This window comes from Pelophylax lessonae (genome assembly GCF_965119305.1).
Source record: "Pelophylax lessonae genome assembly, chromosome: 6".
Classification (NCBI taxonomy): Eukaryota; Metazoa; Chordata; class Amphibia; order Anura; family Ranidae; genus Pelophylax; species Pelophylax lessonae.
The window spans coordinates 140,139,804-140,163,699 of NC_138773.1; the positions used below are offsets into that span (position 1 = coordinate 140,139,804).

Consider the following 23,896-nt stretch of genomic DNA (forward strand, 5'->3'; position numbering starts at 1 on the left):
TCCGATTAGAATGGTTCCATTGCACTGAATGGAGCGTGCCTTGTCGTCTGACAAGTTGCCCCAGTGTGAACCCGTGACTAAGTACTTTCAGGACAAATTTAAAGTTTATCAGGTCATGTCTTGAGGTGCAAACTGCACTTACTGGATATCACATATGCAATAAAAGAACTAAAAATACAGAGATTTGTAGTACCTATCCGCAAGTTTCCTTCCAGAAGCTGCTTATGCCTGAAGATTACCGTATAGAAAACTGCCTGGCAAACAGCATAAAATGGTCCATGGGATGTAACATCACAAAAAGCCCTACTTCCAGCATCTTGGTTGTCGATGTAACTGTGCAACCAGTTAACTAAGAGATCAAGGCAGGCCTTCACAGTCCTGAAACACAAATATATTGTATGAAAAAAAAAAAAAAAAAAAAACATACGTATGTACCTTTTCTGCTAACAGATGTTAAAGACTAGATTTAAGTACATCTAATGCATTAGTGCTAAAATAATTGTATATTTTTGACATGACAACTATGTGGAAAAAAAAGACTGGCCTACACTACTGTTTCAAGAGTTTGTATCACAACTTGATTCTAACACAAAATGAATAATTAGAAAATATTTTTACAACTGAAACAACTCGTGTTGCTAATCTTTGCTGAATGTTTAGGAATTTAGTAGGAATGACTTACACCAAAGGAATAAACTTGGCTCGGGACAGGAAACTTCCAATATAACTTGCAGTTGTTTGTCTGATTATTGCAGGGTTATTTGGATTCTGCAGTTTCTTCCAAAGATGTTCCAAAAATGCTTCTGTAAGTCCCTGTGGTTCAAAAAACTAAAACTTAGAAACAAAAGAAACTCAAGTCGACACATGCCAAATACATGGAATACCTGCCTTATATTTAAAGAATATGCCGGGGTAAAATACAAAAAAATGTGCAATACATCTTTGTAAAACATAGATACTCTGGAAAAAACTGGATTTTTGTCTCACCGTAAAATCCTTTTCTCTGAGGTTCACTGACGGACACAGCTCCATGTCTTCTAGACCATTGGTCCATTGGGTATTATAGTGCTCTCTCTTCAGGAGTAGGAGTAGGCAGAAACAATTTTGAGTATGCCCCTGAGGCAGTCCCAGAGGGTATACTATCACTTCCTGCTATAGGACTTCAGTTTGTAACAAGCAGGTGTCAGAAGAACACATAACTCAACCCAACAGAGGGGCGAGTGCTGTGTCCGTCAGTGAACCTCAGAGAAAAGGATTTTACGGTAAGACAAAAATCTATTTTTCTCTTTCATTCACTGATGAACACAGCTCCATGTCTTATAGACAATTAGGATGTCCCAAAGCAGTGTCAACATGAGGGATGGGAACAACACAGCAATACGTAGAATTCCCAACAAGGCTAAATAAAGCCAACCAGATAACAACAAGAGCTCAACCAGGAACAACTGGAGCTCAACACCAGGAAAAAATTACACCCTAAAGAAGCGAAAGTCTCTACAACCACAGCCTGCAAAAATTTGCGGCCAAACGCCACACATTTGTGAATGTTTGTACAGACGACCATGTAGCCACCTTGCACGCCTGAACCACTGAAGCCTGATGACGGAAGGCCCAGGAGGCACTGAGCGCCCTCGTAAAATGCACCTTAACAGACAAAAAAGGAACCTGACCCTTAATAGAATAGGCCTGCACCACCGTCTGCCTGATCCACTTGGAAATAGTCACAGCAGACGTGGTCTGCCCCTTACGAGATCCATCCATAAGAACAAACAAAGAATCGCATTTCCAAATCGGCTCAGTCACCGGCAGGTACACCCGAATCACCCTGACCACATCCATGGAATGTAAAGCAATTTCCTTAGGATGTTTCAGTTTAGGACATAAGGACGGTAACACAATATCTTCATTCAAATGAAACCCAGAGACAACCTTAGGAAGAAACGCCTGACAGGGTCGCAACATCAATTTGTCCCTATGAATCACCAGGTAAGGAGAGCAACAGGATAACGCAGCCAACTCTGACACCCCACGTGCGGAAGTAATAGCGATTAAAAAGGCCACCTTCTGCGACAGAGTGAGCAGAGGAAGTTCTTGAATGTTTTCAAAGAGAGGCTTTTGAAGCACCGACCGTACCAAATTGAGATCCCATGGAGGAGCCAGATGGTGAACTCCCTGCACAAAAGTGTGAACCAAGGACTTCGCCACCAACGGCCTCTGGAAAAATATAGTCAAAGCAGAAATATGGCCCTTGATTGTGCCCAGAGCCTCATTCCCTGAGGAAGTCATGTGGTATCGTGACGCAACGTGTAGGAAACCCAGAAGTGATGTGACGGGACGTGACGTAGGTCTCACAGCGCTTCTCTGCATACAGTCGGCAACTGTTTTGAATGTAAGTGTGCTATAATCTTTGAAAATAAATGATTTACATACTATACCATGATGGCCCCATTGTCTTGATGAGCTATAAGGAGCAGAGGTATTCGCTACCAGAACGATCCTGAAAGGACCAAAAAGCCCCCCCTAGGTAAAGGAGATGGAACGAGGCCAGGATAGATGGGGATCCCCCTGGAAGGAGCAAAGACTGCATTGGGATAAGGAATTAAAGGAGCCAAATCCACTGCAGGTCTAAGGATACAGGCGTATTATTGACCTCACTGAGGTGAGCATTTAGGACACCTAGATGTGTTATCACTGAAAATCTCCCAATCACGGAGATCAAAGGTGGAGGAGGATAAACAGCACTTGGAATAATTATTTATTGATTGGACACTTTTTATACGATTTGCCTGATTATAATTTTATTTTCACCATTACTGGAACACAAGTGTATATATATGTGTACAGGATAGAGGCACTTGTACTTTATAACTGGTTTACACAGAATAAATATATATGTTTTTGCATGGATTCACTTTAAGCTTTTATAAGCACTTTATAGTTTATATTTATGTATACTGTGATATTTGACACTTAAGCACTTTACGGTATTATCTATGGTTTAGAAATAATTATTTATCAATCTGATTAATTTGGAAGAATGATGGAATTTTACACGTGATGTATTTAGTCACATGACACACACAGAAGAACTTTATTTAATTTATTTGATCATTTGGATATCTGAAAGAATATATAAGTGATTTACTAAACACCCTTGAAGCGCAGTTCCCCCCCCCCCCCCTCAGAGCCAAACGTTGATCTACACCCAGTTGTAGAAATTCCAACAAGCGAGACACAGAAAAGGAACGGGGAGAAACCCCCCGAGACTCACACCAAGTAATGTATGCCTTCCAAACTCTATGATAATCCTTCCTTGAAGTAGACAAAAAATGACAGGTGGGCCAAGAGGCGAAGGAGTGGGACTTTGAGCGATGCAAGGAATCATATAATCAATAGGAACATTATTATATAAAAGTTATACATTTATTGTTAACGTGAGTTAAAACATCTCCACAAAGTGGGACTCGATAACAAATGGTGAAAACCACAAACTATTAAACCCATGTAGCACATCACAGCATGGACTTAACAGTGTTAGTGCACAGCAGGGTACAGTCCCATTGGTTCTTGTCCAAAGCCCCAATGCGTTTCAACTTGTTCAGTCTTCTTCAGGGGGATACTGGACAATAGGATTATATTGATATTTCTGAAAATATAACATATATTCAAATACATGTTTATATATAAGAAAATATAACACACATGTAGTCTCACAGAATGGATAAAAAGCATTACAAAAATGGAATATTGTGCTGGGAGTCCATCCAAGCATGGGAATCAGATAATAAGGACTGATGGAACCCCCCTAAAGGAGCAACAGGAACATCCCGAAAAGGAATGCAGATGCAAGGGACAATTGAAACTAGTCCCGGCAAAAGCACCCCTTATCAAATTAAATACAATCTAGTATTCACCCTAGTCTTAAAGCATATATAAATAAAACATCATGTCGCTAATGAGGAGAAATATGGGGATACCAATCAAGGGCCCAAAAGCTCTACTGCATAGAATTTAGGAGAGAATGTACAATAAAATGTATCACATACCTGTGTGTGGGGACCAGTGCCCAGGCAAGACTCTTAATCACCTAAGATACAACTTTGTGTCTCTAAGGGAGCAAGGAGACAATAGAGCCCCAAGCTTTCCCCTGAGGGAGGCACAGCTCCACCTAGATTACACAATAAACAAAGGTCAACCAAGCACCCAGGAGCTTTCATAAAGTCAGCATAAGTAGGAAAAAAAAATAAATAATTTTTTTATGTGGTCTTACCAATGACGCTGATCAACACACACAGGTCTAACGTGCAACTGCAGACAATAGAGAAAGGACAATGCCATACAAATAACCCCTTAAATATGGGAGAGGCTCTGTCATGTGAATCGGCAGAGCCAATCCCAAAATTATTCCGGGCACCATGTTGCAGCTGGCCTACTAATGAAAAAGCTGAAGACGCCTCCTGAAATGCTGCCGAAATTGGAGACAGGTGTCTCCTGTTGTCCCCCACCGTCTAAGGTCGAGTATTGAACCCAGCCGGATGTGCATCATTGTCGCAAGGGTGGTGACATCACAGACGGAACCAGAAGTATGACCGCCACCATTTTGGGAAAGGGCGGTTGCGGCAATGGATGGGGCCGAAACGGAAGAGTGAATTGGGTGACAGCAGGTGCCACCCAAAACACTAGGTGGATGCAGGACATCCTGAGGTTGGCAGCCGTTACATGCTCCTTGATCCTACGCCAAATCTCTCTTTTTGTTTTGCCTACATAGAAGGCCCCACAGGGACAATTAATGATGTATACCACCCCCTGGGACTGACAGTTGACATGTTGTCGACTTTTGAATATGTGGCCATTGGGAAGGGCGTGGGATTTAGATGATCTAATAAATCCACACCACTGGCATGCGCAACATGCCCAGGTGCCACAGGGTTAAGTATGGGAAGTAGATTTCAATTGAAAAGTTCAGGAAACTAGTTTGTCCCTCAAAGAGGGAGCTCTCCTATAAATAATCAGAAAGGTTGGGGGAATAATTTGCGCAATTCTTGGATCAGCCTGTAGCAAATGCCAATATTTTGAAATTTGTTTTTTTAACAAGATTGTGTTGAGAATGGAACATTGTGATGATCCTCAATGAGTGTTGCTGATCATCAGTTTCTTTGGGCGTAGTTTTGAATAGTAATGATGTACATGATTGAGCGAAGGCCTTATTAAAGGCCTTAAACAAACAAGACAGAGTACCCTCTCTCCTCTTTTTGTTAGGTCGTCAGCAGCCCTTTTAAATTTGATGTCATTACTACAATAGCAAAGTCCCACTCCTTTCCCTCTTGGCCCACCTGGCATTTTTTGTCTATCTATCAGGGACAAATGCCTTTTTGCATGATTGGTATGGCCAACAGTTAGATGGTTGCAAAAAAATCTTCCTGGAAGTAGATTCCCCAGCTTTTAAACAGTTTAGGAATCACCGACTCCGACAGCCATCTGTCCTTCAGCAACTGGCTTTCAATAGCCAAGCCAGTGACTGTAAAGTAGGATAGAAGATTGGTCCCTGAGAGGAAGTTTCCAAGGGATGTCTGCTACCAGCCTTACCAGGCCGGCGTACTAAGACTAGCGAGTCCAGTCTGGTGCCACCAGAATGAATGGAATCCCTTTTACCTCGATTATGCGTAGCAGTCCTCGACAGAAGTTGTATTGGAGGAAAGGCATAAATCAGACGATATTGACCCCAAGGGGCCACCAGGGTGTCTGCGGCGTCGGCAAGAGGATCCAGAGATCTTGACATGAACCTCTGCACCTTCTTGGTGAGAGGAGAGGCCAACAGGTCCACACTGGGGGAGCCCCAACAAATGCACAGTTGATGAAATACCTCCAGGTGAAGAGACCATTCTCCCAGATAGTCTGTTTGCCAATTCTCAACCCCCAGAATGTGCACAGCAGAGAGGGCTGGGAACATATAGCTCTGCCCACCTCAAGATACTGGCCACTTCCCTGGCCACAAGGGCACTCCTTGTGCACCCTTGATGATTGACATATGCCCTAGCCTTAGCATTGTCCGATTGTATGCTCACAGGGCGTCCCTGCAGACAATACGTCCATAGAGACAGACGAAGGCTGATCACCTGAATCTCCAGAATGTTGATCGTCAGACTGGACTCCTCTCGAGTCCAAACACCTTGGCCCGAGTACACTCCCAAGAAAACTCCCCACCTGGACAGACTGGCATCCGTGGTGATTACAGTCCAACATAGGTGAAGAAAGGATTTTCCCAGACAAAGTGCCGGGGAGCAGAGCCACCATAACAGAGACTCCCTTGAACCCCCCACTTAACAGGATCAGATTGTCCAGTGACAGCGGATCCTTGTTCCATTTGGACAGAATCTCCCTTTCCAGAGGTCTGGTATGGAACTAAGCAGACAGGACCGCATCGAAGGTGTAAACCATCAGGCCGCTTTTGAGCCGAGAAGAAAGGACCACATTTATGACGAGGTTCCTTACCCTTAGCAACCTGCGGAAGTAATGTACTCTTCCATCCCGTAAGGCCCTTAATGATCTCCTCCATAGAGCCTAAAAAATGTAGATCAGTCAGCACCTTTTTATAAGCCTGATTGGCCGACCAGTACTTCAACCATATCATGCGGTGAATGATCACCGCTGTAACTGATACCCTGCCGGCCAAGGGGGCTGCATCCAAAGATGCATCACAAATGTACTGTAACCCCTAGATCAACTGATCCACCAGCTCAGGAGGGTGTTGACACCCGTCCAGATCCTGGCGTAAAACTTTAGCCCATTCCGTTAAGGTCTGGGAAACTAAGGTGATAGCAAATACCGGCCTCAACATTGAACCAGCCACGGTGAAAAGATACCGGACCAGAGCCTCAGCTCTCTTGTCCACAGGATCCTTAAAGGATGGAGAATTCTACACTGGCAAAAGCATAGCTTTATTTAACTTGGAAACCTGACCTGACTATTTAACTTGGAAAGTACACTGACGGTGGAACCGTAAGTTTCTTCAGGAGAGACTCCTCAAAGGGATATCTCCTAGAGAAGCGTTTAGGGAACCCCACTGACTAGTGACAATCTCGTGAAAATAGGCAGGAAAGGGGGTAACACCTATGTCACCTTGGAAGATTTGCGGGTGCCAAACTGCATCAGCGTTGCCGACTCAGCATTAGCTGAGACCTCCAACTTTAAAGTTTCCCGCACAGACACAATTAGGGCCTCCATCAGCGCTTTTTCATGCACAGGTGGGGAGGACTCGTCCTCACTGTTAGAGCACTCAGCGTGCGTGGACGCAGACCCAGTGGGCTGACTCTTGTCCACGATGACCAAATCCACCTCAGACTCTGAGGAGGTAGAGGATACAGGTGACAGCAGGAGGGTTGACGCTTCTTGCTAGGCCTCCTTTTCAGGGCCATATCTACCTTGCATACAAGTGATTGCAGGGCTGCCGTCATGGCAGACTGAGACCCAGAGGGTCCCGCAGCTTCCAGGAGTGGGTCAGTTGGTGATACAAGCTCCAGAGGCTCCATTGCCAACAAGGGGTCAATCAGAGCCACGCCGTGCAGAACAGAAAAAATGTATTTATTTTTTTCAAAAAAGGGGAACCCCCTCCCCCCGTGTACCGCTGGAGCACCAAAAGAATCAGTGCACCCGCTGCGCTGTATAGAAGAGGAAGGATCGTATACCCCCAGAGACTCATCACCCCAGAGCTAGAGAGACAAACAACCTGACACACCGAGATGGAAGAGGAAGAGCCGACACTAGAGGCACCTGTAGCCCATCACCGCACTCAGACTACAAGAAAATGGCCGCTGTTATTCTCTATGGGAAACCCAAAACACAAACATAGCTGCCAAAGCAGGGAATGCAGCATCCATGGCAAAATGGTGGTGCCACGCGCTGCTGCATGGGACCAAGGACCCCAGGGAAGAGGCATCAACCAGGAGGGGACCCACCCACAGCACCAAGGTACGGGCACCCCCAAACAGGGGGACCAACAGCGGCACCCACCAACCACTCCCCGGCCCAAAGCCAAACAAGTCTCCCTAACCATATGCATCCGTGCCCCCCAAAAGGGTCTAAGGGGGGGGGAGACAGGGGGCAGGTGAGGGCAACCTATGCAGGGGGATCCCTGCTGTGGAGATGGGGCAAAAATTTTGGGGAAGGAAGGACACAGAAGGGGGCCTACCATCCCCAGGGAGGGCCTGCGACCACTCCAGCAATACCGAAAGAATGGAGGGGGGACACTACTCACCACACACGGCACCAGGCGGCACTACTCCCAGCAGTCCACTGCACCATCTTGAAATGGGGGTGCTGTAGCCTGAGGTACGCTGCAACTCTGATCATGACTGCTGTCATGACCAGGGCTATGCGTCCTCAAGAGGTGTTTCACATGTCGACCAGCCCCCGTCCAGTGGGGCTAAGTCGAAGCCAACCTAGCGCAGAGCTAATAGACGGGTCACGCTCGCAGGCCAGGCTGGGAAGGAAATAAGGATCTAGGATATCCAGTATGTCGCCTAGTCCGGCTAATGATTGTAGTTCACACAGTAACAAAAAAAAAAATAAAGAAAAGGTAAAAAAATCCATATAAAAAGGAAAGGAGAGAGCCAGATGCTTACTCCTGACTAGGCAGAACAAACTAAAGTCCTATAGCAGGAAGTGATGGTATAACCTCTAGAACTGCCTCAGGGGCGTACCCAAAATTGTTTCTTCCTAGTCCTACTCCTGAAGAGAGAGCAGCATAATACCCAATGGACCAATGGCATCAATGGCAATTAAAGTACCTAGCTCCTGTTTTCCTGCTGTGGTCTTTTGTTGAACTCCAGAATGCCCCCCAACATAGGTAGAAGGTGTTCTGTAGACCAAGAGAAGAACTGGGAGTGTTAAACTCATAGAGATGGCACAGGCAGAGAGCAAAGGCACACATCAGAGCCCAACCTTTTTTTTGGCAAGATCTAGAACAAAAACAGGAATTTTTACTTACCTTTAATTTCCATATCTTGGAGTACAGAACAGGACGTGGATCTGGGCTACAGACTGGTACCTTCAGGTGATTAGACCCTTGCAAACACTTAATAATATACACTCAGGGCCCCTCCCTCTAACCCTACCCCGCTTTGTGAGTCCTTAGTTTACTAGCAAGTAATGCAGAGTAACTCAGCAAGAGAAAGGAGGATGACCTGTGTCCTGTACTATACTTTTTTTTTTCATAAATTCTATTTTTATTTAAATTTAAAAAGCACAGTAGTTACAACAATGGGCAGTAGTGGAAAGCCATCGCCTACAAATATAAAACCACAAAAAAAAGAAAAAGAAAAATTATATATATATTAAACAGCAGGACTCCACTTACTGCTCCATAAATACAGTCACATCGGGTGCCTCAGCTACCAGTAGTAGGCTCCAAGAAGCCTTGTAGGAAATTATAAGCAGGAAGTAACCATACATTAAACGCAAGCGACTGGATAAAATATGAAAGAACTCCAGGCTTCCACAAAAATAGAGGATAAAAAACAGCTTTAAAATGAGTAATGTTACACTGTCTCCCAAAGGGACATAGGCAGGAGTAACAGCACTAAAGAAGATAGGAAATTAGGCCCAGAACATAAGGGGAAGACAATCACCCTCTCAAATTAATAATCGTGTCCTGGATGCTTTAATCATTTTGTCAATCTTGGTGGGACAATCTCTACTATTGTGGGAAGCTCTGAATTACCCACTTGCCAATCACGCTATAGGCGGATGACAGCTACAGCATGGCCAGCTAGTTCTGGGAAGCTAGAAGCAGGCGCTTCACACGCACCCCCTGGGGCGCGCAGCTAGAAGCGTCCATAATGTCTGATTCCTTGGGACCCAGCAGCAGCAGAGGAACACTGCAGCAGCATGAGCTGGCATGATCCTCAGTGCCCGTATAGTGCTCATCAGTGCCCCTACAGTGAAAATATTTTTTTGTGTGCTGTTTGGGTATTCAATTATAGACCAGATGGTACCTTCATCCTAAATTATATTGCAAATAAAAAAAATGAGGAGGGGCTAGAGGATTTTCTTGTTACCGATAAACACACAACAGAATATAAAATAAAAGGTATTTTGTTACACAAAATTAGTAGCAAGGCAAAAATCTTATAATGCAAAGTGAAAGTGTACACTAAAAGAAATTGATTCTCATTGCACTCTGATGTTCTGACCAAGCTGTGTTATCATTTATGGTTATGCATAGTGTGACAGGAGTCACATTGGGCATGGGGGTTGTGGACCCCAAATTCCTTTAGAGAGGTTGGGGGGCACCATGCCCAGCCTTATGGGGCTCTCTTATGTTTAAGTCACCCTGTGTCTATTATGGATGCAGGGTGACCAAGAGGGTGGTGAACACTGAGAATATGGTTTGGACTACTCCAAATGGGACAGTGATATTTAGGAATGATGTCTCTCTTGAAATATGAAGATTTTATTCCCTGTACAGTATGAGGTCCATGACCAGGAAGTACAACTCCTAATATGGTCATTCCAGGAAGTTCAATGTGGAGAATGACTGTCTAACAATGTTGCTTTTGTCTGAGGTGGCTTTCCATTCACCTGTTATCAAGTGTGCTAATGAGCCCACCTGTCTGTCTGCTAGGGGATTTAATTACACAGAGTAATGTGTATTGGGGATCGTATAGAAACCATTGTGTGATGTGGTGGGTGGATCTGTATAATTAAATCATGTTGTATTCTCAAAGTGTATATAAAAGTCTGAAAGTTGGTTCAATAAACTGTTCATTCTGGTTTCACTACAAAACTTGTACTGTCGAGTTATTGGGGTAGCTATAGCCAGAATCACGGATCCCCTGTTCCAGAGCTTAGGAAGCAGGTTACTGGTGGAGATACCCAGTCGGTGGTGTCCTGTTCCGTCACACATAGTATACTAAAAATAATATTGTACAACAATGAAATGATATTATAAAGCTATAAAAGCAATGTTACTCAATACCCTGTAGACAGCGGTCAGCACTCAACTAGTTTCGCGGTATTTACTGCTTCTTCAGGAGTTTGGGGGTGAGACACCACAAAATCATTCAGTGGGTGCACAGAAAGGTGGTACACAATAGGCATCAAATTATCTTCATGGGCGGATGTGACAGCAGATAGAAAGAGCAGGCTTTGAATATCGTGTTATCCCTGCAGAGATGTCGGTCCTGTCCAGTATGTAAGGTTTCTTGGGAAATTTGTTTATCACTTAATCAGTGTTTATAATTTTAAGGAGCTCAGTATGTTACTTGAGGTATTTTATAGAGGGTAGATGAGGATGCCCCATAAATGTCCATAGTACCAGGAGAACCAATGCCAACAAGTTTATAGTGGATAATAAATGGTAACAATGTGTCACAATTTGTTGTTTTGTTTCTAACAGCAAAAATATCTAAATCCACTTAATTAAAGCATCACAATAAGTGATTAAAAGTAATATGCTGGTAGATTTTCATATGATATAGTATATATGTGTAGATATGAATGGAGACCTTGTGACTCTGGGCTATGCTGTGGGTATGCATCATGTTTTGTGAATGTGGTAGCTTCTGCGTGGGAAGACCAAGTGTCCTCTCTGGCGTAGACTCAAAAGATACATACATACATACATTACATGAATACTTCTACTTGCCAGCTATTATCTTTTGTTTAATTTCTCTTTATTAAAAATGTCTTCAAGAAACAAAGACAAAACAAAAACAACACAATCCGACACCACGAATTCCAACAAACAATGGAATGATATATAGCATCACAAAGCATGGAAGACATCGTATAAAAATTCAAACGCCAACCATAAGTAGCATATAACAAGAGTAATATACTTAGCAGAGAACAGTCAATGTTGGAGAAAACAAAGAGGGAGTGGAGAAGTAAAAGAAAGGATGAGGGGAATCAGACGGGAGAGAAGGGAAAAGTAGAAGGAAAGAAGGAGGGAAGGAAGGTGGGGTGAGGGGAGGGGAAGGGAGGGAGTAGGCCACGGGTGATGCACATGCAATATGGGAGATACAAAGAAGTTTTCACAAAGAGCGGAGACCAACAACAGAGTATAATCAACCCTCAGAGGTGTCAGCTGCAAGCAAGGTAATATAGGACGAAGAAGTCTTATAAGACGACCAAGGGAGCCAAATGGACCTGAATCTCTCCACGTTTCCTTGCACGATAAAAGTTCTTCAAATTGGCATATCTCATCCACCCTACGTAGCCATTACCGTATCGTGGGTATGGTAGAGGTGCCCCAGTAGACAGGTATCAGGGCCTTAGCAGCGTTGAGCATGTGGGGTATCACTGAGCGTTTGTATTTAGATAAAGGCTTAGTGGTGCCATGAAGGAGAACAATCCATGGGTCCAGTGGGATGGAATCCTCCGTGATCACTTGGATAAGGCAAAGAATCTCCAACCAGAACGGCCGTATTTCTGAGCAGTGCCACCATATGTGTGCGTGAGAAGCTTCATCTCCGCATCCCCTCCAACACAACGGGGAGATGGCCGGAGACATAACATGCAGTTTCCGTGGCGTGTAATACCACCTGGAAAGAAGCTTATAATTGGATTTGGCCACTCTGGTGGAGACAGAGGAGACATGTGCCAAGGCCAAGATCTTATCTTTCCGAGCATCAGAGATCTGGGTACCTATGTCCAATTCCCATTTGCGAATAAAGTCTGGGTAGGCTTGATCTTGCAGGGAGATAAGTGCTTTATAAAATTGCGACGTGGAGTGAAGGGGAGGATCCTTAGGGTATAGTATGGCCTCAACAGGATTGAGGTCCCGTAATGGACGGGGTAGAGAGTTCAAGAAAGTACAAAGTTGCCTATACCGCCATTGGTCCATAATGGTAGCGGGTCTGGAACCCAGTATGTGGCGTAAGGGTTTCATGGTATTGGATTGTAGCACATGATGAAGCAGAAGGGGGGTCTTAGGGGACCAACTTCTAAAACCAACATCCATGGAGCCGGGAACGAAGTAGCTGTGATTCAATAGTGGCAAGAGAGGAGAATTGTAAGGCCATGAGAACTTTTTGTGAAGGGAGTCCCAAACCGACAAAGTGGAGAGAGTCAGGGGGGAGGAGGTCGGAGAAAGGGCCCTGGCCCTCGCAGGAATCCAGGGAGCAGTTGACAGATCTGTATCACATAAATCATTCTAGTTGAACCCACAATTTAGAATCAGAGGAATACTTCCAGTCGGACACTCGAGTAAGTGAGATCACCCGAAAGTAATCCCTAATGCTAGGGAGTGCAAGCCCCCCAGAACACTTCAGATGAAAAAGCGTCGCCCTAGCGACCCTGGGGCGCCTACCCTGCCAAATGTAGCGTGAAATCAGAGATTGTAGAGTCGTGAAAAGACCAATAGGAACACCCACCGGTAACATTTGCAGTATGAATAAGATGCGGGGAAGTATGTTCATCTTAACCACGTTGGTCCGTCCCAGCCACGAGTGACGTAGGGAGGACCATTTCCTTAAATCAGTTTTAATAGTTCTCAGGAGAGGCAGATAATTATGTTGAAATAAGGAATTCAATCAGGGTGTTAAATAGATCCCTAAGTATTTTAATTTAACTAGATCCCTAAGTATTTTAATTTAACCGGACACCACCTAAAGGTAAAATGCGGGGCGAGGGAGGCTACCACTGTACGGGGTAGATTGATATTCAGTATTTCGGACTTAGTTAGGTTTATCTTAAAATTGGAAAGCTGGCGAAAATCTGTAAAAGCTCGCATTAGGACTGGCAGGGAAATGCGTGGTTGTTGAATAAAAAAAGGATGTCATCCACGTATGTGGCATATTTATGCGTCTTGCTGCCTACTTTAACACTGTGGATGTCATTGGAGTGCCTGATAGTAGCTAAATAGGGTTCCAATGATATAGCGAACAGCAGGGGTGACAGCGGGCACCCCGGCCGTGTGCCATTATGGAGGGTAAAGGGGGAGCTTAAGATGCCATTAACGCGTACTTGCGCAGTAGGATGGGCATAGAGGGCCGCTATACGGTGCAAGGATCTTGGCCCAAGGCCAAAGAAACGCAATGTAGTTAACAGATAATCCCAGTCCACCCTGTCAAACGCTTTTTCAGCATCAGTTGAGCGTAACAGGGTGGGCTGGGATCACGAATGAACGCTGTGGATCAGAGAGAGGGCCCGCAGAGAATTATCACGAGCCTCCCTCCCTGGGATGAAGCCTGTCTGGTCAGTAGAGATCCACGAGGGAATCAAGGGCAAGAGTCTATTAGCTAAAACCTTAAAGAGTATAATTTGAGATCAACATTTAAGAGGGAAATCGGGCAGTAACTGGCGCATTCCAAAGGGTCCTTTCCTGGTTTGGGTAAAACCGATATATGAGCTGACAATGATTCTGCCCGAAAACCAGAAGATTTAGAGATGGAATTAACATAAGAAGTCAGGTATGGTAGTAGGATGTGCCCAAATTTTTTAACCACTTTACCGCCGCTCACTGTGCCTCTACTGCGGCACAGTGGCTCGTAGGTCTACGTCGCTGGACTCCTCCCCTTGTGGGCGGCGCTCGCGCGCCGCCGGAGGCTCGCTCCCGCTGTATTCAGTCACAGCAGGAGTCGGGCCAGGGGAGGAGCAGCGGCGATCGCCGCTGCTCTTCCCCGATCGTCGGGGAATCGAGTTTGGAGATCCGCCCGCTTGTGTAAACAGAGCGGGCGGATCTCCTCAGGGACAAACATGACAGATTGCAGGGTTCAGCATAGCTGAACATGCGATCTGTCCCTGTGTCACTCAGTCACCTCCCCCCACACAGGTTAGTAAGCACCAGGCATACATTAACACCTCCCTCTCCAATATAATTAACCTCTTCCCTGCCAGTGTCATTTTTACAGTAACAGTGCATATTTATAGCACTGATTACTGTAGTAATGTCACTGGTACCCCCAAAAGTGTCAAAAATGTCAGTTAAGGGTCCGATCTGTCCGCCGCAATGTCGCAGTCCCGCAAAAAAAATTGCAGATCGCCGCCATTACTCGTTAAAAAAAAAAAAACACCAAAAATGACAGAAATCTTTCCCTTAGTTAGTAAACGCAATAACTTTTGCGCAAACCAATCAAAATACGCTTATTGTGATTTTTTTTTACCAAACATAGGTAGCAGAAAATTGGCCAAAAATTTAAAAATATTTTGATTTTTACATTTTTTTGGGGGGGAATTTCATATAAAAAAATGTGAAAAATATTGTTATTTTTTCAAAATTTACGCTCTTTTTTTGTTTATAGCACAAAAAGTAAAAATCGCACAGGTGATCAAATACCACCAAAAGAAAGCTCTGTTTGTGGGAAAAAAAAAGGACATAAATTCGTTTGGGTACGGCATTGCATGACCGCGCAATTGTCAGTTAAAGTCGCACAGCGCCGAATCGCAAAAAGTGGCTTGGACGTAAGACAGCAAAATCCTCCGGTGGTAAAGTGGTTAAAATATGCCACTGAATACCCATCGGGGCCAGGGGCTTTACCAATTGGAGTGGTTTTCAGTGCCAATTGAAACTCCTCAACAGAGAAGTCTTCCTCTAATTTCTTCAGGGAACGTTTAGAAAGACGTGGGAGATTAGCTTCTTTGAGATCAAGGCTCAAATGCGCTTGCGTTTCTCGGTGAGTGGCAGGTGGCTAAGGTCTCCTTCCCCATGGTAGAGGCTGTTATAGAAATCTCTAAAAGCCCCAGCTATATCAGGAGAGGAGTGTACCATGGACCCATTAGAGGATTTCACTTTCTGAACAAAGGCCGCCGACTTTTGTGCCCGCAGAGATCTAGCAAGCATCGCACAAGGGCTTATCACCCCACTGCTAATGTTTGTGAGCGATGTCATGAAATTTACGCTTAGTAGCCTTATCCAGCAAGGACCGCAAAGACTCTCTAGCCTCCGTTAGAGCCTGTAGGTGGGATATATGGAGGGACAATTTATGGGATCTCTCCAAATCTGTCACCCGGGCCAGTTGCTCCGCAATCAATTGCCCCTGCTCTCTCTTCCGCCTAGCCCCAAGTTCTATTAACTTGCCACGCATAGTAGCCTTATGAGCTTCCCACAACAGGGAGGGGGAAGTATCCTCAGAGGCATTGTCCTGGAAATATTGAGTAATCGCGGTAGACAAGAAAGCCACATCCGCGGGGTTTGTGAGAAGAGAGTCATTTAGCTTCCAGTTGGCAGAGCGTGTCGGGAGAGAGGGTAGGAGAACAGTAGCCGTGACAGGAGCATGGTCCGAAATAGTCGCACAGCCAATGGCGGCAGACTTCAAAAAGGGTAAATGAAAATGGTCAATAAAAATATTGTCAATTCTAGAATAACAACCGTGGGTTTTGGAGAAATGGGAGAAGTCAGAAGTCTTGGGGTTAAGTATACGCCAGACATCAACTAATTGGAGGGACTGGAGATGTTTTTTAACCCTTGCTATCTGTTTAAATGGGATATTGGAGTGGCCCCTAGAGGTGTCAAGAACAGGGTACAGGACCATGTTAATATCACCGGCCACAATAAGTAGGCCTTCCGCAAATTCCGCCAGTTCAGCGAGTGTTTTAAGCAAAAAGGTGTATTGAGCTTGGTTCGGTGCATAAATATTAGCAAATGTACAGCGAGTGTTATCCAGTGATCCCCTCAGGAAAAGAAACCGCCCATTGATATCAGCAACCATCTTATCAAGTTGAAAAGGAGTGCCCTTACGAAACCGGATAGCGACTCCTTTAGTCTTGTTAGGAGACAAACTGTAGAACCAGGTGGGGTAGTGCGGGGAGAATAATTTGACATTGGTAGTGTGACGAGACCCTTGCTCGCTCGCTTCCGCTTTCCAGACACTCCTCTGTTTCTAGTGAGTCAGCTTGCAGTTCGCAACGTCTGATGGTTCGGTCAACCAAGGCTCCGGGATCCAAACTACAGCTGTGTGCCTTTCGGAATCCATTAGAACAAACACCGGGCAGGCTGTATGTAAGTTCAAACAGGAAGACAATTTATTGGAAGTACACAGCACACTTTTATACAGAATTTGGAACATCCTGCCCCCAACAACCGCTTTCCCATTGGTCAATTGCACAGGTCCTCCTTAGCCATGCAAATGAGGACTTGAAAATGAGTCAGCAGGGATTGGTCAGATAGCTTGATTAGAAGGACTGTTATGTGTAATGAGACAAAAGCCCCCAGGGGACAATCAATGTACACAATAGCCAGACACAGAACAATGGTTCCATAACGAGCCCCCAATACATATTACTCTGAGTGTCAATACATCCCTTAGCAGACAACAAGTGAGTTCATTAGCACACCCGACAATAGGTAAATGGAAAGCCACCTCAGACAAAAGCAACATTGTTAGACAGTCAGTCTCCTCATTGAACTTCCTGGAATGACCATATTAGGAGTTGTACTTCCTGGTCAGAGACCTTATGGCAAATGGGAACAAATGGGAACAAATCTCAATATTTCTACATGGAGACCTTGCTGACAAATATGAAGCAATCTAAACCATCACCCATCTGTCCTATTTGTAGTAGTCCAAACCATATTCTCAGTGTTCACCACCCTCCTGGTCACCCTGCATCCATAACAGATGCAGGGTGACTTAAACATAAGAGAGCCCCATAAGGCTGGGCATGGTGCCCCCCAACCTCTCAAGGAATTTGGGGTCCACAACCCCCATGCCCAAGGTGACTCCTGTCACAGGTAGTATGTGTGAGATAAGTTTCTTGCAGAAACGCAACAGAGCAAGATTCACGCTGCAGTTCCCTTTAAACCTGGTGTCTCTTATAAGGTGTGTTTAAGCCCCTGACATTATAGGACAAGACTTTTATGGTCCCCATAGAGCATCAGAAAGAGCACCTCTTCTAAAATTGGAACACCCGGGCCTACAAGTGAGAGGGAGGGAGAGAAAAGGGAGGGAAGAGAAGAAGGAAGGAAAGAGGGAAGGGAGAGAAGGGGGAGAAGAAAAGAAGAGTCATAAAGAAGGCACAAGGAAAAAGTCCAATGGGACAATCACAGCACAGCAAGGCAATATGCAATACATGTAAATAATACAGCAATACAACATTATGAAAATGCCTCCCCCTGGCAAAGGGGAAAATAATCAACCTAAAATCCAGCGGGCAGGAAAAAAAAAAAAAAAGGAAAACAAACCCGTGAAATGGCAGAACAAACAATAAGATAAAGAAAAAACTGTAAACTGTAATCAGGAAGCATGGAGCCCACAAAGAAACTGCACTGAAGGACATTGAGATGAGGAGACCCCCTTCAGGAAAAAGGGAGCAAAATTTACGTCTGTAGACAGGCAAAGAGAGTACCTCACAAGGGAGCTATCCCAGATTTCCGAGCAGAGGATGGTGCAGATGTGCGCTGCCTTTTGGAAGGCGTTTTGCGCCAGGAGACCTCAGGTTTAAAAGAAAAGATGGGGATACAATCATGCCATCCCGGGAGGTCCAGGGGAGGGAGGCCCACATCCTGCAGAAAAGCGGGAAGATCTTCTGGGAAGCGTAGTGTAGAGGAATGGCCATTTTTAGTGGCAATGAGGCATGCTGGAAAACCCCAGCGGTAGGTGAAGCCGTTTGCTCTGAGTTGTTCCAATAATGGTTTCAGTGCTCGTCGGCGTTCCAAAGTCTCCTTGGATAAATCTGGGAAGATGCTGAGGGAGGCGCCGTCAAAATCTATAGTCTGTGTGCCTCACAGCTTAGACATGATGGTGTTTTTGTCCTCAAAGTAATGTAGACGACAGATGACGTCTCTGGGTAGATCAGAGGATAGATTATGAGGCCTCAGCGCCCTATGAGTACGGTCAAAGCGCAGTGGGTCTGTGGGTGCTTTCCCCAAAATAGAATTAAAGCTACCTCTCACCGACGCCTCCAAGTCATCATCCCTGGTGGCTTCCGGGAGGCCGCGGATGCGAAGATTATTCCGCCGATTGCGGTTCTCGAGGTCCTCCATTTTGTATAGGGCCGCACGGTGCGCGACTGCTAACTGCGTGACCTTGTCCTGCAGTTCACGGATGGAGTCCTCCTGGGTGTCCTGTCTGCGTTTTGTGTCCTCAACTCTGGTGAGTATATGGGACATATCTGACCGAACTGCGGTAATCTCCTTTTTAAGCGATTTCTCCAAGTTTCGGAACATGCCTCCGATTTCCCGCTTTAGGCCATGCAATAGTGAAGACATGTCTGATGGAGCAGGAGAGTGGGGGTCCTCTAATATGTCAGAGAAGGAGGAGGATGCCGGGGAGTGGTCTCGTGGAGATGTGGAGTGGGCGGATGACATTTTACCTGACAGCCAGGCTTCGACCCTGTCTCCGCGTGTGTGCGAGCCCGAGCTGCCCGTGGACAGAAAAACGTTTGATGGTGCCAGAACCGGGTAGTTTAGGTGCCGATCCTTTGCTGGAACGTTTGCCCGACATGGAGCGTAGGTTGGGAGCTTTAGATGGCATTGCCAGGGGTTAGATCACCGAGATGCCACCGGAGCTCAGTCTAGGCACATCTGCTCACCGCCGTGCAGAAGCCACGTCCATGACCAAGTAGTTAATAGGAGATGAATAGGGGCTGGGGTGCAGCAAGATGGCCGACCGTGCTGAAGTGAAACTAAGCAGCTGGTCACTGATAAAATCAGTAACGTCACTTGAGGGGTCAGGCAGTATAAAGAGGAGCCAGAGTGTCCCACAGTACCTTTAACCACTTGCCGACTGCTCACAGTATATTTACTGCGGCAGTCAGCCCCTCACAGGCAGAGCGACGTAGGTCTACGTCGCTAGCCTGTGAGGCTCTAGGGAGCAAGCGCGCGCCGCCGGAGGCACGCTCCCACTCCCACGCGGTCACGGACCCCCCCGCGCGTGTGACCGGCGGACCCGATGTCACTCGGCGATCGTCGGGGGAGAGGGAGAAAGGCAGGCGGCTAGTGTAAACAAAGCCACCTGTCATTCTCCCCTGTGTAGAAACAATGATCATACGGTTCTACTATGTAGGACCGTTGATCATTGTTCCTACATCTCAAGCCACAGCCAATCACAGTTAGAATCACGCCCCTAGGGACACACACCACCCCTCCCTCTCAAATAAAGTTAACCCCTTCACTGCCAGTGTAATTTTACAGTAACAGTGCATATGTATAGCACTGATTACTGTAGACATGTCACTGGTAACCCCAAAAGTGTCAAAAATGTCAGTCAAGGGTCCGATCTGTCCGCCGCAATGTCGCAGTACCGCAACAAAAATCGCAGATCGCTGCCATTACGCGTTAAAAAAAAAAAAACAACAAAAATGATAAAAATCTTTCCGTTTGTTAGTAAACGCGATAACTTTTGCGCAAACCAATCAAAATACGCTTTTTCCGATTTTTTTTTTACCAAACATATGTAGCCTAAAACAAATTGGCTGAAAATGTTAAAACATTTTGATTTTTACATTTTTTTTTGGGGAATTTCATATAAAAAAATGTGAAAAATATTGTTATTTTTGCAAAATTGACGCTCTTTTTTTGTTTATAGAGCATGATCAAAAAATCGCACAGGTGATCAAATACCACCAAAAGAAAGCTCTGTTTATGGGAAAAAAAGGACGTCAAATTCGTTTAGGTACAGCGTTGCACGACCGCGCAATTGTCCGTTAAATTCACGCAGTGCCGAATCGCAAAATACCCCCTGGTCAGGAAGGGGGTAAAATCTTCCGGCGCTTAAGTGGTTAAAAGTTGAGATCCGGGCATCTGGAGGGTCAAAACAGCTCAAAAACCGATCGAGTGGGTGTACCAAGATGGCCGCCGACTTCCAGGAGTAGGCCAAAGCCAAGGACTCACCTAGATTGTGTATCCGGCCGAGAAAAACGGCCGTTCGCGCGGGTCACCGCCCTGTTCAGGAGCAGTTCCCCTGGATTGGGGTATGTGTGGGAGCACTACAGGATCCAGTCAGGTCAGCCCAGGGGGATTCCGGAGCATAGGATGGGTCTATTAAGGAGTAATGCAGAGCTCAGCTCACTTGTGTCTTACTCCATGCTGTGCCAGGCCACGCCCCCGCCAGCTATTATCTTACATGATATAGCTACATACTCATTTATACATATATTTTCTTATTCAGAGACCGGCCAGTTTGAAGACTTTTAAATATACATGATATATCTTCATTCTCTACCTGTTGTCCAGTGTAGCACTCCTGGGTCCTGCACCTTCAGCTCCCATATCGGATTATTTGGCTGCCGCCATGCGGCAACACTGTTTTAAGCAACATGGCATGGTTGTTATGTGAGTATGGTGTCTCCCCACTTGGGTTCCACTTTTCGAGTTTTCATACTCTATCAGCCACTTACTTTGCATGTAGATTAAATACCATCATACATGTTACATTTTTTTTTTTTCAGACATGCTCCTATAAATTTACTCCTGATGAGTACGCAATACGACCCACGAAACACGTCAAGTTCAAAAACAAGTTGCATTTATGTGCATACTGATATTGTCATGTCATGTTATATTGATATCTTGTAATAACATGCTATGTATCAATGTTTATGCTTGAATATTGTTTTATTACCTTGTATGTTGGTTTTACACAATAAATCGGATACACTGAGCACTAGTGACTATTGCGTCCACCTCATTTAAAGTCCCACTGGGCAATTGTTTTTCCTTGTGTATATAATTGGGATGGAGGTGTACTCAATGACAGTGCAGAACCATTTTATCTTGTTTCTGATATATTTAGTTTATACCCCCACTCTACTGTGTCTTTTCTCTCCAGATACTTTCCCCCATATCCTGAATCTGTTGTACTCTATGGGGTATTTGTGTGTCTGGACGATTTATCCCTATTTAGGGATTTAGGATTTACCTCAAATACTATTGTTTTGACCCACTCCCCTTAATGCCACTACCTTATCAATGATTGGTTACAACTTCACACCATTTACAGTATCTCACAAAAGTGAGTACACCCCTCACATTTTTGTAAATTTTTTATTATATCTTTTCATGTGACAACACTGAAGAAATTACACTTTGTGTCAGAGAAACCTTCAGCTGCAGACTGGCCATCACATGACACGTACCACATGACTTCTTGGCTGCCTATAAAAGCTGAGCAAGTGCTCAGAGGAATTGCTGGTTTGTCTTTCAGGTTCCTGTACCTGAGTTCCTGTTTGATCATTTACCTGCTGTGACCCGGATTGACCCTGACTTACTCTGCTCTTCTCCTGGACCCCACCTTGGCTTGTTTTACGGACTTTGCTCTTGCTTACCTGTGTTTGACCCTCTGCCTGCGACCCGGATTCACCTTCAGTCTCCTGTGCCTTAACCTTCTGCTTGTGACCCAGTCTTGCCTCCTGTTTCCAGTGCCTTGACCCTCAGCCTGTGACCCAGATTGTCTGCTTACCTGTGTTTGACCCTCAGCCTGCTCCGGACTTTCTACCAACTTCATCAGTCTCTGCTCCAGTTCTACCGGACCTCCACGCAAGCTCTACCCTGCCTGCTGGTAGCGTGTGCCTCTTTGTGCCATCCACCCTCTGTATCACCTCCAGAGGGGCGGAGTGCGCTTAGTCGCAACAGCGAACCGCTCTCGGCATCTCGGCCTCGGCGAGTACCTCTATTCTGATAGTACAAACCAGCCATGTCAGAGGCCAACAGAGCGCGTTCTCATCTTGAGATCCTGTGCCAACAGGTCACAACCCTCACTGATGCGGTCCAGAAACTGCAGGAAGGCTATGCCCAGATTGACGGTCGCCTCCAGCAACTTTCAGGGTCACCCGCATCAACAGCCGCAGCCCCTGCAGCCACCAGCAGAGCCTCCTCTTCTCAAGCTGCATCAAGCCCCACAGTGATCATGGCTACCCCTGAGCCCAGGGTTCCCACGCCGGAGCGTTTTTCAGGCGATCGCAAAAAGTTCCGGGGCTTCAAAAATGCCTGATACTTGGCCCTTCAGCCCAGGACTTTTTCGTCTGAAGTAGTTAAGGTGGGATTTGTCATCTCCCTGTTGACCGAAGAGCCGCAGGCCTGGGTCCACAGCCTGATGGAACAGAGGAGCTCTCTTCTGAATTCTTTGGACCTTTTTTTTGAAAGTATGTCTTAACTACAGTGCCTTGCGAGAGTATTCAGCCCCCTTGAACTTTGCGTCCTTTAGCCACATTTCAGGCTTCAAACATAAGTATATAAAACTGTAATTTTTTGTGAAGAATCAACAACAAGTGGGACACAATCATGAAGTGGAACGAAATTTATTGGATATTTTAAACTTTGTTAACAAATAAAAAACTGAAAAATTTGGGGCGTGCAAAATTATTGAGCCCCTTTACTTTCAGTGCAGCAAACTCTCTCCAGAAGTTCAGTGAGGATCTCTGAATGATCCAATGTTGACCTAAATGACTAATGATGATAAATAGAATCCACCTGTGTGTAATCAAGTCTCCGTATAAATGCACCTGCACTGTGATAATCTCAGAGGTCCGTTTAAAGCGCAGAGAGCATCATGAAGAACAAGGAACACACCAGGCAGGTCCGAGATACTGTTGTGGAGAAGTCGGATTTGGATACAAAAAGATTTCCCAAGCTTTAAACATTCCAAGGAGCACTGTGCAAGCGATAATATTGAAATGGAAGGAGTATCAGACCACTGCAAATCTACGAAGACCTGGCCGTCCCTCTAAACTTTAAGCTCATACAAGGAGAAGACTGATCAGAGATGCAGCCAAGAGGCCCATGATCACTCTGGATGAACTGCAGAGATCTACAGCTGAGGTGGGAGACTCTGTCCATAGGACAACAATCAATCGTATACTGCACAAATCTGGCCTTTATGGAAGAGTGGCAAGAAGAAAGCCATTTCTTAAAGATATCCATAAAAAGTGTTGTTTGAAGTTTGCCACAAGCCACCTGGGAGACACACCAAACATGTGGAAGAAGGTGCTCTGGTCAAATGAAACCAAAATCGAACTTTTT

The 23,896-nt window shown here is 45.4% G+C and overlaps 1 protein-coding gene across 3 annotated transcripts in view; it reads right to left on the minus strand.

Annotated features, from left to right (window-relative positions):
• RRN3 (RRN3 homolog, RNA polymerase I transcription factor) overlaps positions 1–23,896 on the minus strand; it is a 1,162,251-nt gene that overhangs the window by 77,334 nt on the left and 1,061,021 nt on the right. For all 3 annotated transcript variants that reach the window (XM_082260368.1, XM_082260367.1, XM_082260369.1), the window contains exons 12-13: positions 683–813; positions 194–378 (exon numbers count right to left, since the gene is read on the minus strand). In XM_082260368.1, coding sequence (XP_082116494.1) covers positions 194–378; positions 683–813 — 316 coding nt within the window. The remainder of the gene's footprint in view (positions 1–193; positions 379–682; positions 814–23,896) is intronic.